The 18,684-nt window shown below is 36.0% G+C and overlaps 1 protein-coding gene across 1 annotated transcript in view; it reads right to left on the minus strand.

Moving 5' to 3' along the window:
- Nucleotides 1-18,684, minus strand: part of cntnap5b (contactin associated protein family member 5b) — a 66,315-nt gene that overhangs the window by 6,312 nt on the left and 41,319 nt on the right. Inside the window, exons 11-17 of the mRNA XM_052591352.1 lie at nucleotides 8,098-8,204; nucleotides 7,769-7,888; nucleotides 5,396-5,596; nucleotides 3,133-3,289; nucleotides 2,831-2,958; nucleotides 1,883-2,053; nucleotides 869-1,087 (exon numbers count right to left, since the gene is read on the minus strand). Of these exons, the coding sequence (XP_052447312.1) occupies nucleotides 869-1,087; nucleotides 1,883-2,053; nucleotides 2,831-2,958; nucleotides 3,133-3,289; nucleotides 5,396-5,596; nucleotides 7,769-7,888; nucleotides 8,098-8,204 (1,103 nt within the window). The remainder of the gene's footprint in view (nucleotides 1-868; nucleotides 1,088-1,882; nucleotides 2,054-2,830; nucleotides 2,959-3,132; nucleotides 3,290-5,395; nucleotides 5,597-7,768; nucleotides 7,889-8,097; nucleotides 8,205-18,684) is intronic.

The following is an 18,684-nucleotide window of genomic DNA, read 5'->3' on the forward strand; positions in this document are numbered from 1 at the left end:
GTAGCACTACTATAAAAGATTTAAAAGCAAAAATAAAAAAGCTTTTTTAGTGGCTAGTGCAACGAAATTGAGCAAAAACAAAGCTTTGTTAGCACTAGAGCAACAATATAAGCATAAAAAGATGGCTAGTGCAACAATATTAAGTGCAAAACCTTCAGAATACTCAAACAAAATTAAGCATGATAGCTATCTTAGCATTATTGCAATGAAATGAAGTGCAGAAAGACAAAGCTTTGTTAGTGTTAGTAAAACAAAATTAAGCGCAAAAAGACAGAAACATTTACAGTGCTAGTACGACAAAATTAAAGCGAAGAAAGAAAGAAAATGTCCTTAGCACTATTGCAAAACAATCAAATGCAAAAAGCAAAGCTTTTCGAGCACTAGTACAACAAAATTAGAAGCAAAAATAAGAATGTTTTGTTAGCGGCTAGTACAACAAAATTATGCAGAAAGACAGGAAGCTTCTTTAACACTTATATAACAAAACTAAGGGTGCTTAAAATTTAGTACTAGCGCTTACAAATTTAAGCTCAAAATAACAGAAGGCTGTTAGAAGCAGGTACAACAAAATTACGTGCAAAAATGACAAAAAGCTTTGTTAGAACTAGTACATCAAAATTAAGCACAACAACCACTGGAAGCTTTGTTAGCACTAGTACTACAATTGAATTATAAACATATCAGGAAGCTTTGTTAGCGCTAGTATACCAAAATATAGCACAAAATAGATTGAAATCTTTATAAGCGCTGATTTTAAAATTGAAGTAATTAGCATGTAAACACTATAAGCAGCATCTGTGTGGAGGTACAGGGATATTATTTTCTTACTCCCCCCTGGCACAGAGCTGTCACTCAAGGCGGTGCCTACCAATGAACAGCTGGCTGTTGAGCTGAAGGTGGGTGTGGCCTTCAGACGGGGCCTCCAGGAAACGCAAGGGCAGCTGGTCCACCTGCAGCGACGCCTCCTTCACATTCCTCTCGGCTCGGACGTAATGCCACTGTTTGTCGTTCAGCGGCACGTGAGACTTTACCGTCAGAACCACCGGCCCGTTACCCACATCAAACGTGAACGTCACGACAGAGGGTGCTGCGGGATTCAAAACAAAACACACAAATCACTACATACGCAACAGGAATTTGTGTATATAATTTATTAGATACTAATTAGTGGTGCACGATAAATATTAATTATGATAAAGCATTAATTATCGGCCGATATTTATCGTGCTCCCCTAATACAACTAATTCATTTTTATTTTAAATATTCAAAAACAAAGTTGTTCTTTGAATCAAGTCAATGTCCAGTTTGAGATGGAACAACACCTCGTTGTAATGGAAATAACGTGTTTACATGGAGCCAATATATTTTGGCAAGTCTTGGTAAAAAAATTATCCTTAATCTTGGGGGAAAATATATATATATATATATATATATATATATATATATATATATATATAAATATGAAGGCAGGCAGTATGATGAAGATGAACAGCCTCAGCGAACTGTGTACAGTAATTACACAGCTGATGGTTTCACTAAAACTGCTCTTTCCACTCAAACTGGCTACGTCCTCTCCTCTTTGCTGCAAATACTAATGAAACGGCCTGAATATGAGGAGCCTTTACCATTTTAATTCCACATTTGTGTTAATAAAGTGTTATAGACAGATTGGTTGAAGCTCACAAAACGTGTGAGGGAACATGTCCAGATCATGTTTCATGGAGAAAAAAATACATAAATAATTATGTTAAGAAATAAAATAGTAAAATATAAATATGGTCATTTGTCATATTAAAATAATGCATTCTTAACTCTTCTTCATTTGAAAAGTTAGTTATTTGACTTTTTTGAAAGTCTAGTTCTTAATATAAGGGGACTCACCACTGAGCTCCACTCTAATGAAGTCTTTTGTGCCCAAATTTTCCAGGAAGACTCCGGAGGGAGCCGTGGTTTTGAAATAGAGCGAGATGTCGACGCTGAGCTCGGCCTGAAGTGTTGAGAAGTGCAGGTAAGACGACTCCTGGTAGAAGGAAGCGGCGTTCCACAGAAACCCTGAGGAAAGAGGCCTTATTAAAATATTCTTATAATAAGACTTAATTATGACCTGGAATTTGAGGAGTCTTGTCAGAAATTATATCACTCTTTTATAGCTAAGATGTGACAGACTGTGTAAGGTAAGACTAGATCTGACTCCAAGTTTTAGATTTACTTTACACAGTTTTAAAGCTGATGAAATTAATGTATTAACACCTGGGAATAATAGGGCTAATGTGTTAAAAATGCACAAATTAACTTAAAAAATGCACACAAAAAAAGTTTGAGCATGATTAATCCATTTATTAAACTGACAGAAACAACTGTTGCTCAAACAGTAGAAGGCAGCACTAACAATGAGAAGATCATGAATTTGATTCCCAGGATAAGCAAGGATAAAATTATAGCTTGCAATGCAAGTCATTTTGGATAAAAGCATCTGTCAGACTCATAAATTTAAAAGTAACAAATTCACTTAAAAAGGAACTGAATGCGTGGCATGCTAAAAGTCAAACATGATTATAAACATGATTATTTTCATACACTGACAGAAATAATCAAACTGAATTAACACTGTAACTACACAGGTAGAAAAAGTAAAGATAAGTTTCTAAATGTGCTAATTACATCTGGTTCAAAGAAAAAAAAAAAAAAGATGAATCCTTTTTTTAGTAAAATCTGTAAAACTTTCAGTGTGCTTTCATCACACCAGAAACAAACATGCTCCCATCTTTTGTGTTACAGTTCACTCGCATTTCTAAAGTGTGAACAGATGAGATATGTATGCTTACGTACTGTCCCCGTAGCAGTGCAGAGATCCCACTCTGTAAACGGCTTCGGACCCGCTTCGGTTTGTGTCTCCTACCAAGATCTCGGTTACTGGTAAGTGCTCTTTGTAGGACAGCACTCCTGTGTCATTCTCCCTGTTCACAAGCAAACATTAGCTGTGTTTACCCGGCTGCTCTCACTATCTGCAGCTCTTGATACCGTCAACATGTGCTGAGAAGATATTCAACAGATACAGTACAAACAAACAACACAAAATCTAAAATGAAAGAGCACCAGTGTAGAAACGGGCAAACAGTGAAGGCTCGCACCATGAGCTGCGGTCAGCGTCACAGTTGCAGAAGTGGTTCATATCGATGCAGTTTTCATCCAGACTGCAGGCGCACTGCTGCACCCCGGGGAGAAATCCACCCCAGTACGTCCTTCTCTCTCCTGCCCGGTCCAGCCACCAGGACAAGGGCGTTCCATCTGGAGCAAACACATTTCAGACAACACATTTCTTTATTTCGCCACTGACATCTAACACTGCTTGATGATAAAAAAACGCCTTAGGGATGTGCCAGTATAGAAGGGTAATACTGACAGTCAATGACTATTTTTGTGCTATGGCTGATAAACATAGTTTAAACAAACAATATTTTATTAATTACTCACACTTACATGTTTATATTTTATGATATTATATCCTATACAATATTTGACCTTTTATACCTTTAATTTTAAAATGTGTATTTTTATCTCAATTTAAAATTGTGAATATAAAAGTATAATTTAATTTATTTTACATTAATAACAAGATAGCGTAATGATGTAAAAAGTAATATTACTACTACTACTACTACCACTAATAATAATTATTATTATTATAAATTTGTAAAATTAATAATTAATTAAATTAATAAAATATTTTTATTTAAAACTAATAATGATAATATTAATAATAAAAAATATAATAATAATAATAATAATAATAATAATAATAATATATTTTAATGCTATTGCATCCTAAAAATATTCAGTAATTTAATAAATAACCTTAATTAGAATAACTTAAATATAACATAATATATTTTATTTATATTATATCTTAATTTAAATTCAAATAAATTCATTTTTAAATAAATATTATAATACTTATATTTCAGCAAAAAAAAAAAAAAAAGCAAAATGCCAATAATAATAATAATAATAATAATAATAATAATAATAATAATAATAATAATAATACAATCCTTTTTTTTAAACAAAACAAAAACAATGCCAAAAATGATCATCTCAAAAATACAGTTGACAACTGCATGTAATAAGTAAGAGCTGGGGGTCTTTGGATTCCTCTGTTCCTCTGAGGTTAACAGATCTGATAAGAGTCCAGTCAATGGAGATATTCCCACAAGATCCAGCCACCATTAATAACAGGTTCAGCCATTCTACTCAATATCCCTCAAGGAAAAATCTGGCCAACCGTTGTTCCTTTGCTCTACAGCCACCAGAGCGCAAGAACGGCACCCAACTTCAGATCTCATTATGCAAATATCTCTCTGCCCGGCACAAACTGATGAACAATTTCAAGGACTGGCTAGTTTATAAATGTCTCCATTTCCCATCAATTAATATTGTAATTAGATTGGGGTCAAGTCAGATTATAGATCTGAACAAATTCCACTTTAGGTAAATTATCCAATGGGCCAAGACGTTTTAATCAAGAAAGGACTTGGAACATACGCAGAGGAACAGTTCGGACAGAGAACAGTGATCAGTGACTGAGTTTAATACGAACAAAGTATCGACAATTATCAAATAACACTATAGCTTTCATTTTTGGATTAATACGTCATTAAACATTATAACATTAAACGATGATCAGTTATATATTATCAGGGTTTTCATTGTTAACTAAAACTGCTAAACATATTTGACTGGAATAAAGCTGAAATAAATATTGGATTAAAAACTTTAAATAGAAATTATAAGTGTTATTTTGGCAACTAACATAAGTTTAAGTTAAAGCACACAAATGAAAAACTAAATTTAACTGGAAATAAAAACTAAAACTAAAACTGAAATATAAATGAAAGAAACCTAAATAAAATAAAATAAAAGTAGTAAGCTCTAAAAGAGTCTCTAAAATGATTAACTGAAAAAAATACTAAAAATACATTTAATCTAAATAGTAATAGAAAGACAAAAGCACATAACAATATTACTAAAAACTTTATTACTTTATTACTAAAAAAGCTACAGATTAGAAAAAATAAATATAAATAATAATAAAATAATACTGTATTTTACTTAATATTGTCAAATAATAAGGCACTGTACCACAACTTTTTATACTGACTTAAATGGAGAGAGCAAAACCACAATAATAACAATAATATTAATAAATAGTAAATATTGAAGGTGCCTTGAATAAAAGCATCTGATACATTTAAAATTATACATACAAATATAAAACAATTCCATCAAAATGTACATAATTACTAAATGTAGATGAATATATTATTTATATATCAATATACTGTATAATATTATATAAAGCAAAAACCAACTGTGCTGAAGTTGTTCAATACCCACCCCATGTGTTGAAGAGGCGGGACTTCCTGCAGAGATAAACGACTTCCTGCTGGCACTGTTCAGACTTGCCCACGAGCGTCCGCAGCTGTTCCAGAGACGCGCTGTAGTTAAACTTCATCACGTGAGGCTTCTGAAGCGACGACCCTTGAACCCTCACCATCTCTGTGCTATTGTGATTCACTACGGTCCAAACCTTATCATCTGGAAAATACGAAAAAAAACGGTTTAGAATTCTGAAATAATCCATATGCATTTCAACGCTAACTGAAAATGTTATTTTTGCAGTCAGCGTACTGTAGAATGTAGTATGCAGCACATCGCCCATTTTCTGCACTATCAAAGCCAATCCCACACTAAACTAAATTCATAGTACTTCACACCTCCTCGGTTCTTTCAATTACAAAAGCAAGCTGTAATCCAGATAATAACGTACACAAACCTTAATGAGAAAAGAGCGCGACTTCAATTAGCAAGTCTCCTCCAACCCAGACTTAAGGCCAATCTTCGCTACACCTTTGACGTCAGCTTTCATTTATCCGGCAAACACCTCAGCGGGGGGTCATGTTTACTCAGCCAGCAGGCACTTAAGTCTGCGTATGCCAAGCGAACAGTAATTTACATTTCATGCGGCATTTCTAATTGAGGTTGGCCGAAGTCAATGGCACTTTATTCTAGTGGATCCCAAACCAGCGAATGTGTGTTTAAGAGAGCGACGCTTTATCACAATTCTGAAGGAGATGAGTAATATTTCACAGAATACAGCAGCGTGTATAAAGGTCCAGCAAAACGGGCCCGACCGCGGTTTCCCCCGGACAGACCCGTCGTTCTGCACCCTGGGACCCAGACAGCCCTGGCAGACAGCGCAACATTCATCAGCGACTGGACAAGTTCAAGCTCTGATTAATGACTTTGCATCGGTGTTGATTCAAACAGATTTCCCCTGGCAGAAAACTGCCTTCACAACCCGACAGCTCTGTATATTTAAAAAAGTAAATAATCAGAAAAAATACTTCCGACAAGAACTTTTAAGGAAGCTTTTTGACCAGGATATGGAGGCTGAAAGTCAAATCACCCTTGAGGCAGTGGCTATTTGCATTAAGTGTAAAGGTCATTTCTCACTGAGTCTGAAATTTTTGTATGAGTTTTTCAATTTTTTTCTCGTATTCGTCATCCTTTCCTATCAAAATGCTTGCTAAGGATGCGAAAAAGCAGAAAACTGAACCTGATGCGAATGTTTTTTATGATGGACGATAGTTTTTAGGCAGTGTGTAAATGTGATTGACACAACGTGAGGTTGTATTTATTTTTCAACATGCGAAAACTTCGGACTTAGTGTGCAATGACCTAACATATTTTCTTAGCGACAGGAGAAACAACTAAGTACAAATAGAAATTATTTACAATATTGTAAAAATAGTCATATTTTCTGCTATTTATAATTCTCATGGCCAATAGTGGCAAATATTTACACCCATGTTTTGGAGTACATTATAAAACAGTATGCAATAATAAGATATTGAGTGTAGATTATCATTTTTTATAAAAAAAAAATATAAATGGATGCTGCTTTATTGGGACAATAAAAACCTCCGCACAGCTACCTCTAACTTTACCCGATACTTTATTTTCAACTTTTGGATTATTTCCTTCCTTTTTATTGGAAATAAATGTCTTTCTGATGTGATATGAGATATTAAAAGGGATAAGAACGAGTTTCACAAAAGGCGGATTTGAACTTGAGTCGATCGCGTCAAAAAGACTGCGCTATGTGTTTTACCATCCACACAACTGAAGGTGTTGCTTGATTGTGGTTTTTTATAAAATTGTCAAGCCCAACGACACGCTGGTGGACGGAGTTAGTTTAAATAACCCTTGTTAACAAAGCGGGCTATTTTTATTTAGTGTAAATAGACACTCAAGAAAAAAAAATACTATGGAAGTCAATGGCTACCATCAACTGTTTGTCTTCTTTATATTTTATTTTATGCTCAGCAGAAGACGGAAATTAATTTAGGTTTGGAACGACATGAAATTTTTAAATTTGGGGGAAGTATCCGTTTAACAAACATTAGAAAATTAAACCTTATTGTAATTTTCAATGAGTTTCAAACAAACCAAAAGTACTAGACAATAATATAAATGGCCTTAAAAATAAAGTGGCAAGTTCGAACTTAGCTGTGAACAGGACATCTGTTTTCTTAACACATACAACTTGAAAAAACTGCATATACAGTATGTCTGTAAGAAAATCTGTTTTCTTAACACATACAACTTGAAAAAACTGCATATACAGTATGTATTTTAATCAAACACTTGCAGTATTCATGTTAACACTCATGTTTTTATTTATTTTTTATCCCACAGAGGTCTCACCGGTAATGTTGCAGTAGACAACGGTGGATTTGAGCGGTCCGCTTCCATCAGGATCGATTGAGAAAAAGCCTGAGGCACTTCCTGTGAGCCGGTGGGCCTCGCAGGAGGGTTCAAAGATGGCTGACCAGAAAAACAGCAACATAATCCTCAAGTCAGCTCATGTTTAGTGTCATCAAAGAAGGAAAACTGTTTATTTGGCACTGTAGAGAATGCATTTGGTTGCTCTGCATTTTTAACAAGTATTAACTTCAAAAGAGCTGAAAAAAAGTTAAAAGGTTTAAAAAGTAAGTTTAAAAAAGTTGTTTTTGTAATAATGGTTGTCGACTCACAGTTATGACAGGTGGCTCCTGTGTATCCTGTTCCTGAACAGTCACAGAAGAATGTTTTCCAGGACTGAGAACATTCTCCATCGTGCTCGCAGTAGTTAGGAAGACATCTGCAGGAAAAATACGATTTCTGATCAAACTTTAATAGTACTTATAGCAGGGTGGAAAATGCATGATCAAATTACACAAATCACACAAACCACACACTGCAACATACGTTACAATACTAAATGGTAATGCATTTTGTGCTATGAAGGATTTAACGCAGTGGCATCAATCAATAACCACAAGTGACAATTAGGAAATAGATGAGCGAGGCTGAAAGCTCATGAAGGAGGCATCAATTTTGCGACAGACTGAACGTGCACTCAGGGATGAGGATGGAGGACAAGTGATGAAAGATTGTGAATGTGAAGAAAGTTAAATCTGAAGCCAAGAACCAAACATTCTCTTGCTGTCTCTGCTGAGAACAAGTAATATATCAACTATTAGCGACTCTTGATCAACAATTTCTTAATGCGACATTTTGTGATTTAATTGCAAATGAGATGAAGTGTATCTACTGTTTGATCTTTCTCTAATCAGCAGACTCATAAAAAACACTTACTGGATCCTAATTGACAAATGGACAATTTCATAAAGGAAACTTTGCTGAAATTAAATTACGAAAGACAACAATACACAAGCGATTTAATTCAAAGCATATGCTAAATACCTGCATGTAAAAACGCTAATTAAAACTGTAACACAACTGAACTCCCTTGTTAAAATATAATTCAACAAAACCATCTGGGTATGTATTTAGCTCTAAACTGACAATATCTTCTGAAGTGCCTTTTTGTCTGTGAAACAAAGACTGTTGAATCTGAAAGGCATTAATCTCCAACTCCAACATTATTTATAAAGCACCTAATAAAGCAGCTAAATTGACCACAGTACATTCAATTAAAAGAATATAATAGCAAATAATAAATAGCCATAAAAAACATCAATACACAACATACAAGACCCAAAAGGGTAACTACAGCGATAACACCTCAGCAGTCATCCCTGATCAAAGGCTAATGAAAATTTTTTTAACAAATACAACCGAGTGTCATCAACATCAGAATGAAAATAAGAAGAAACGACACACCATATTTATACAAATTCAATCCTTACGGTAGCATATACAGAGAAAAGAAAAAAAGTGCCAAAATAGAGCCTTGCAGGACACCACAAGAAATGGGAGCCAATGCCGACACAAACCCTCCCATGTGGACCAAAAAACTTATTTTTTAAAGTATGACTTTATCCATCTTAAGGCATTTACACAGATACCCACAGATTTTTCAAGACAAGATATAATTATTTAATGGTCAATCGTATCAAATGCTTCCATCAGATCTAAAAGTAAAAGTACAGTAATATTTCCGAGATCAGTTGCAAGAAAAATATAATTAAAAACACTCAGCAAAGCTGATTCAATGCTGTGAAGTTTTTTTAAAACCTGATTGAAACACTTCACTGATCTTATTTGCATGAACAAATGACTGAAGTTGCGTGAGAACACTCTTCTCCATATATTTTTTTTTTTGCCAAGAAAAAAAAAAAGTTTTGAGATTGGTCTAAAATTAGCTACTGTAACACACTCTTTTCCAAATTAGATATTTTCAAAAGCAGTTGGACCACTGCATGTTTACAGTAGTCAGGCACAACCCCCGAAGACAAACTCTTATTAATTATAGACACTATAAAAGGGGCCAACTGAATTTAAAGCTTGCTTTAACAAATGGGTCAGAACAATATCTTGAGGAGAAGTAGACTTTAGTCTGAGTATAATATGCTCAAGGATTGAAAGAGAAATTGTCTTCAAAATTGGACAAAAGTAACACCAGATAAGAACATCTAATAACTAATAGCATTACATACTACATCTGATGTTTGATTTAAAACAAATTAAAAAAGAATTGCATAAAACCCTAGGATTATGATAATTTTTCTCAATAAGATCTGCAAAGTACCTCAGTCTAGCATTTCTTAGAGCTATTTGAAATTTAGACAGAGAATCTCTAAGCATTTCATGAGAAATTAGCAATTTATCTTTTTTAAATTTTCGTCCCCATCTTCTCCAAATCTGCCTTAAGGAATGGATATGCACATTAATCCATGGAGTTAATTTATGCTGTGTATTTCCCTGCTTCGAATGAGCGATGAAATCTACTGTTTTGGAACAAAATGTGTTTCAAACATGAACTGATTCCTCCACATCAAGATGAGGTGAAAAGAAATCTACATTTAAACCCTCCATTGTTTCCAGAAAAGTAATATTAAAATCAGCTTGAGTATTTGAATTAATTGGTGACACAAAACATTTACCGAGCAGCCTCTCTTTTGCTGATGAGGAAAAGAGACAGTAAAAGAATGGGATTATGATCAGCTAATACAAAATTGTCTACAGTTTGATAATGTCCTTAGTGGTTGTCCAAGGGACATAATCAAATCCAGTGTGTGACCATGAGAGTAAGTAGAACCTTTAACAATTTGTTGAAACCTAAAGAGTCTATAAGGATCAAAGAGTCTTTCGACAAAGAGCTTGATGGACAACAGACATGAATATTAAAATCTCCCAACCCTAAAACTTTGTCATAATTCAGTACCAAGTTCCCTTAAAACTGAAGACAACTCTGAAATAAAATCCTTATCTGGTCTTGGTGGTTGATAAAGAACAGCACAGAAAACAGGATTCAGCATCTGTATTTTAAAAGCTTGAAGTTCAAAGCTGGAAAACATTACAGGGTACTAAGATTGGTACACGTATAAGAGTCCTTGCAGATAGAGGCCAAACCCATTCCTCTTCCAGTCTCTCGTGGTGAATTTAGGACACTAAAATTACTCGGAACAAGTTCCCCAAAAACATCCATATCTAGTTAATGTTGTAATAGTTTCTGTCACCTGCAGAGGTGCGGCAAAAAGAACTATAAAAAAATATTACGATGCTTGATTGCTACTTTGATCAATTTAGAGTAGAGAGAGGGAACAAAAGACCAAGATAATGAGAAGAAGAAGAAAACACAGCTGTCAGACTCCATTGTGGCAGAAATAACTCATATCCATGTAGCGTGTGATGAGGGAAGGGAGGAGAGAAATGACAACCGTCTCGCCTCATAGGCCGCAGGATTGCGGCCGTGTCTGAAACTCAGTAGAGGTCGATTCTAAACCAGCATGAGCTGATCTCAGCACTAATGGATGAACAGTCGAGGATGAAACTGGACTGAATTTGAACCCCAAAATACGTAAATATATTTGATATTTTTGGCAGTTTGAGTTCTGGTAAGCTACAAATCACCCTTAAAAACATCTTGACGTATATCCCAATGGTGACGCTTAATTTTCAACTCAAAATTAAAGAAACCTTATTAACATCAAAGTCCATCATATTACTATGCTAACTATTGGCAGGATTTTTGAAACACTGTATTACTTACATCAGTAGTCCAAAACAATGACATCTTTTAAACGCGTAACATTACAATGACATTAAATCATTTTAAATGAACCAATAATTCGTGCACAATAAGTGTCATGAGGGAAGGGAGGACAGGAATAACAACCGTCTCGCCGCACTGGCTCCAAGATTGCAAACGTCTCTGAAACTCAGCAGAGGTCGATCTACACCAGTGCCGGCTGATCTCAGCGCTAACCAATGAACAATGCAGGATGAAACCTGACTGTTAAACCCTGAAATGCGTTTGAATACATTTTAATTGTGTCTTTTCTGCAAGATTAAGCACAAGAGTACAAAGGCCAATATTTTGGGGATGAGGGGGGTGGGGGTGTTCTGATGCTTGGTACAGAAAGGTTAAAAAGAGCCAAATTGAAGAGGCCACGGATGGTAACTTAAAGGATATCTAAAGTGCTGTGGTGCGAATCATCATTCAGCCAGAGCGAGTGTGATTAAAGATTACCATCACTCTATCATTCTCATTTCATTCTCTGCTTACTTCTGCTATACATCTCATGAAGAGCAAGGCATAGTAGGTAGCATCACTCCTCTCGATCACTAAGGATGGCTACATATATTCACCCACAAGCCAGTTCCTCCCCACAGGGGCTATTCAGGGCAATGGCAGGGGGGTTGTTGGCAGGAGTTGTGGTGTCTTGGCCCAGTGGCCGTTGTCCAAATCTCTATTGATCTGTCTTGACGTATCAAACTGAAGTCAGCTGGCAAGGACAGGGACTTCAGGCCTAGCCATAGGTTAGACTGGGTGATAAAGAGACAGCGATAGTGGTGGAAAACAAAAAAAACAGGAGATGGCTAACTATAGCTAGAGATAGGGAGAAAGTGACGCCAGTCTAGGTCAACACAAATGATTTAGGATGGTGATCAAAGGCCATCAGAGAGGAATGTACCTTTTCGAGACTTTCTAACTTATTCTAGAGGACAGCCAAAACCAACAACTGCCCTCGCTTATCTTCATTTACTCCGGCTGATAGGCTTTACTGGAGCGAAAAACAGGCACATCTTCTACAGCCTTGGTACCCAACAAGCTTCATGTGGCTCTTAATGATGTTGCATCTCGAAGGCTCATTTGTCCCTCAAATGATTCTTTATGTGTTTGTCCTTGGCTTGGCTAGACAGTCATAAGTCAACAGCGTTCAGGATCGTTGCAAGATGACGTGCCCCTACTCTCAGTGCTGCTTACCAACCAATCAAAATTAACCAACCTATTACAATAATACTTTGGGTCTAACCTTTAAAAATTAGCAACATCCATCATGATGGCAACCTATGTTGTTGGAAAACGCATAAAAATCAATAAGAGTCAATAAGCATAACTTGCACACATTACATCAGTTTTAGGTAGTGGTCATATTTAACGTTGTTCAGTCTTTACAATAGAAATCAGGAATTTTCTGTGAGGACAAAACATTTCCTCATGTTTAAGGTCCACGCAAATTCCAGTTTAAGTTGGCAAACAGAAAGCTAAAGCTGCTTTAAAAATGACTTCTGTGTGAGCTGTACTGTGAGACAATAGAGAAATTACCTTTCTTGCCAACAAATTTTTGGAAAGGTTTGTTATTGTGACCACAGTGTTTGTAGAAATCAGTGGGAAGTGGCGATTATCCTACCTGTCACAACATTCCCACGACTTCTCGTACAGAACAACCCATTTTCTGTAGCAAGTTCTAAATATAACTTTCATCAAAATGACTATGTCAGGGCAAATACGTAGAAGACGCTGTCAAGGCAGTCAATTTACAAAGTGATGAGCTGTTTCAACACTGAAGCAGTTCAGTGTATTGAGGCATCTTCTCCAATGACTTTCATTCAAACTCAACTACCCTGTCTGCCTGTCGAGATTACACTCCTGTTACACCATTTTGAGTTAACCTTGAAATCTTCCCTTGTGGGAAAGGCTCAGACGATGTGCCCCTACTCTGGATGCTGTTGACTGACTGATCGGGAATCACCATCACTACAATATGCACCTATTCTGGATGCTGCCCACCCAACCATCAGAATTATAGGATTAGTTCACTTCCAGAATACAAATGTCCTGGTAATTTACTCACCCACATGTCATCCAAGATGTTCATGTCTGTATTTCTTCAGTCAAAATGAAAAAAAAAAAAAAAAATTCCAGGATTTTTCTTCAACATGTACCAACGAGCTGAAGGTCCAAATTGCAACTTCAAAGCAGCTTCAAAGGGTTTTACATGATCCCAGCTAAGAAATAAAAGTCTTATCTAGGGATCCACTGATGTATCAGATGATTTTTCCTCAATTTACAACCATCGGAATATCGGCTATGTAAGGGAAAAGGCTGATATAACAAATCAATGGTTTATTAATTAACTGTGTGAAGTTGTGTGATCATCAACATACAGCAAATTACACAAAACACTTATTACAACTAACAGTAAACAAATATATACAGATCTCATGCCATTTCAGGGGGTGCTTAATAAACTGACAAACTTTCTATCCAAAGAACTGCATGCTTTCATTACCCATAATAGCTCTGTAGACTAGAAAACACGTAATAAGTAAAAATAAGAGTCCTGGCTTAGTGAAGGAGATCTCATACATATTTAAATTTACAAAAAATATAAAAACGTATACGAAAACTTTAGAAGATTAATTAGAAGATTAAACATAATAAAGTCTGTTACAATAAAGAAGGATTAGTATCTATTTAATTTATACAGCGAAGTGTTATTTTACATTCGTTTACTTTATTTCTGTACCTGGAAACTGTTAAACCTACCTAAAAAGCACTATTTATTTAATATGTATCTTTGTTCTGTTGTATATATGCAGGCCTGCTGAAAGTTAAATTGATCCAATTCATGTTCATTAGAAATTATTTGATGATTCAGCATCAAATTCAGCAAAAAATGTTTTTGGTGTTTTTGAACTAAACATGATCAAAATGCTATCCATTTTAATGCCAACATTTCAAATAAGAGAGGAAGTGACAAATATCGGTATCGGAATCGGGCAATAAGTGTTTGTTAAAACTGGCATCGGCCCCCAAAAAAATCCCATGGGTGCATCCCTAGTCTTATCAAGTGAAACAATTGGTCATTTTCGGTACATTTTGAAGCTGGAGGTAAAAAAAACAACAAAACAGATTGAGTTTGGTATTACTTTTGCATGCATCACTTGTGACCTTTCCAATGTGTCTTTGTAATGCTTGAATTCATGGATGGGGATCTCAGAGCTAGTGCAAGACGAGCATTTGTGGTTAAAAAGTATAAACATTTATCATTTTCTTAAAAAAAATGCAAGATAAGACACTTATTCCTCAGCTGGGACCCTTTAGAATCATTTGAAGCAGCACTGAAACTGAAATTTGGACATTCAACCCATCGGATCATTGTTGAAGTCTTTATGGAGAAAAATCTTGGAATGCTTTCCTTAAAAACCTTAATTTCTTTTTGACTGAACAAAAAAAGTCATTAACATCTTGGATGACATAGGGGTAAGTAAATAACCAGGAAATTGTTATTCTGGAAGTGAACTAATCCTTTAAATACCACCCTCACATGCTCTTACTCTGGATGCTCTCCATCTTTTCAGCAAGAACCATTACTACAACTTTCCCTACTCTGGATGCTGCTCACTTTCCTGTCAGAATTCATTCAGCATTCTGAGGCAACTCCTCCAATGAATTCCATTCAGTCAGAACTATCTATTGTCTGCTTGTCAGGATCTTACACCATTTTGAGCTAACCTTCAAGGCTTCCCCTGCCGGAAGGTCTCTAGTGACGTGCCCCAACTCTGGATTCTGTTTACTGACTGATCAGAAATTACAAGAACTATAAAAATCACCTATTCTGATGCTGCTCACCTAAACATCAGAATTAACGACCACTCTGACATTCCCTACGGATCTTCAGCAACCCTTTATATGTAACCGTCACTTAGATGAACCCCTATCTCTGGATTCTGCTCATCAACCCATCAAACTTACTTTCATTTGGACGTGCCCTTTCTTTGGTTGGTTCTTCCCAATCCATCAGAACTTTCCATTACTCTACTATCTCTCTACTTTACTTCTCTACAGATTACTCAATCAAATGACCATGATTGCAACATGCCTCGTACTCAGTGAGCTGATGACCAATCAAATGATCATATTACCAGCCTGGATCTCACTTACCAACCAATCAGAAATAACCTTCTTTCTGACATGCCTCTGCTTTGGATGCTGGTCGTCAACCCATCACAACTAAGCATGGGATGATAATCGGTTTCAAGGTATACCGCGGTTTGGAACTACCTCCGTCTGGCACTATCAGTCAGTGAGAGTCATCTGTGTTTAGGATGGATGAAGGAGGTGAACCCCTGGAACTTTTTCCCCCGTTGAAAAAAATTAAGGCTGCCGCATGGGAATTTTTGACTAACCATGTTCCGTACACAATGATGGTCCATACAGATGACATTTTAGTGCTGATCACCAAATAAATACTTCCAGATCGTACATAAACTATATAGGCTATCTGTGTAATCTTTATTTCTTTCTCTTTCACCCCCGATCAAGACAGAAACCCACCCGCCTTTCTTTTCAGAGTTGAAATAAATACTATTTTGCTTGCTACTGAGGCAGATAACATGGCTAATTAACTAGCTAACGTCAACTAGTTTCCTCTCCAACATTACTTCACACAGCGAGGAATCACACTCTATCTGTCCTTATGTGTATATGCACACATCCTTATAGGAGCACACACACTCACCGCTCTAAACTTAATCCTGAAAGGTGAATATTCCTGCATCATAACTTGGACTGAAAGAGTAATGTGTAGAAAGTGAGCATGTCTCCAAACTTCTTGTTGATATATATATATATATTACAGAAATTATGTTTTGATTTATGTTTTTGATTATTGAGCAGCAGGTTTAGGCTCACTTAAGTGACTGCACTTAATATAATTAAGAAGAAATTCAGTTATTTATTGTAATTATTTAGCCTGATATGTTTACTGTTCCAAAATTTTCTTTGTTTCTTAAAAATAAAATATGTTGTTTTCAGTGGGGGAAAAAAAAGTTGTTGTTCTTTACACAGACATTTTAAAATAACATATTTAAGAGCTGTAATCGCAATACCATGATACCGTGAAACCGGTTATCATACTGTCAGAATTTCATACCGGCCCATGTAACCATCACCCTGATGTGCCCCTATTCTGGTCACTTCTCAACAACCCATCATAATCATTTTGGGTATTTCACTCTTAGGTGTCAAAAAGTTGTCAGTAACAACTAGGATTTAGCTAGCTAGCCTGTTCTAAGCACTGTTCTGACCATATTCTGAGCACTCAACAAACGTTTCTGTCAGTCAGTATAAGGGATTATGTACTCTTACAATCTAAAAGGTCAGAATTTGATTTGAACCTTAAATATAAATGTTTCACAACATATGCTGTAATTCAACAGCTGCTACCATGAAGGCCAAGTTGGTTTCTTGTGAACAATAAAACTTGTCACAACACAATTTTGGCCTGTTTTAATTCTGAGGTGATGGTTGGTCAAAAGAGCATTTCAAATTTAGTTTGACAAGGGCACATCAGTCTGAGTGGGTCATGGACGCACGCCTGGAACTGCATTTCCCCCCTGGAACGTTCACAGCATGTTGGCAGAGCTAAAATCACAATTCATCGCCACGCTGGCCCTGCCAACAGTCATTTGCCCAGGTGCCAGGTCTGAGCATTTTCTTGGATGAAGAATGTGGCGTACATTGCCAGAAAGACCTGCACAGACGAGATTGACAGCAGAGAATTTATGATCTCGCCCCCTTTCTCCTTTTCCCTTGCTAGCATTCCCTTTCAGTAATGGTCTTTTCCAAACCTGGCTATCCCTCTTATGTCCCCTAACTATTTTTCCTATCTTTATCTTCCCTAACTATATTTGACTATTACTGTGCCTAATGCCCTTATCCTAATTTAACTAAAAAATTTTTTTACTCTTTCCTTCCTTCTTCCATGCATCCACCTATCAGACTTACATGAATAGTTCCGTTTGTCCTTTCTTCCATCCTTCCACAGGCATGCCGTAAAGCAGAGAGGAGATGGAAGCATGATCGTCTGACTGTCTCTTGAGATTATTAAAAAGTGTCTGGTTAAGTTTCAGAGTGCTGCTAAATCAATTAGATCAAAACATTTTTCACAACTGATTACTTCAAAATGTCATAGAACTAGGATTTTATTCTCCACAATAAATTCAGTAATTAATCCAAATTCACAATTTTCTAAGGAGCCGTCCGCAGGGCTCTGTTAGAGATTTTTGACATTTTTTATTGATAAAATCAGTGCCATTCATTTGTCTTTTACTTCACATCTCTCAGACCTCTCTTTGAACTAGCCTGCTGGTCCATTTTTATTTTGTCATTTTCAACATGTCTCTTTAATTGAACTCTCTGATCTCGTTAAAAAAATTGAAGCCTACTAACTCCTCACTGAATGTTGTTCCCTCTGAGATCATAAAAGCAGCCTTTCCAGTAATTTGCCCCAGTGACCAAATGTTAATTAACTCATCTTTGGAAACTGGTGTGGTTCCGAACTGATTTAAGTATGTGGTTGTTCAGCCTTTGCTTAAGAAGCAAGGTTCGAATGAAAGTTCCTTTAACATTTTTTGGCATGTCTCAAAGTTATAATATTTGTCAAAGATTTTAGAAAGTGTTGTGCAATTACAGTTGGTCACATTCTTAAATACAGTGTATTTATTAAAACCTTTTCAATCTGGTTTCACTGTTTATCACAGTATGGAGTCTGCAGTGTTCAATGATATTTATTTGCAGTTGATGCTGGTAAAAATACGGAATTGATCTTACAGCCACCTTAATATTCTCATTTGCCGTTTAGAGCATCTGATCGGTATCAGAGACATAGGTTTACGATGGTTCAACTCATATTTTAAAGACAGGTATTTTTCTGTAGAGCTAGGAAAGTTATCCTCATTATCTGCCTCAATTATTAGTGGAGTACCTCAGGGATCTATTCTGGGACCTCTTATTTTTTACTTATATATGCGCCCACTGGGAGATATTATCAGGAAAGCAAAATGTTTTTTTTCATTTAAATGCTGATGATACACAGTAGTAC

The sequence above is a fragment of the Carassius gibelio genome, chromosome B22 (assembly GCF_023724105.1).
Source record: "Carassius gibelio isolate Cgi1373 ecotype wild population from Czech Republic chromosome B22, carGib1.2-hapl.c, whole genome shotgun sequence".
NCBI lineage: Eukaryota > Metazoa > Chordata > Actinopteri > Cypriniformes > Cyprinidae > Carassius > Carassius gibelio.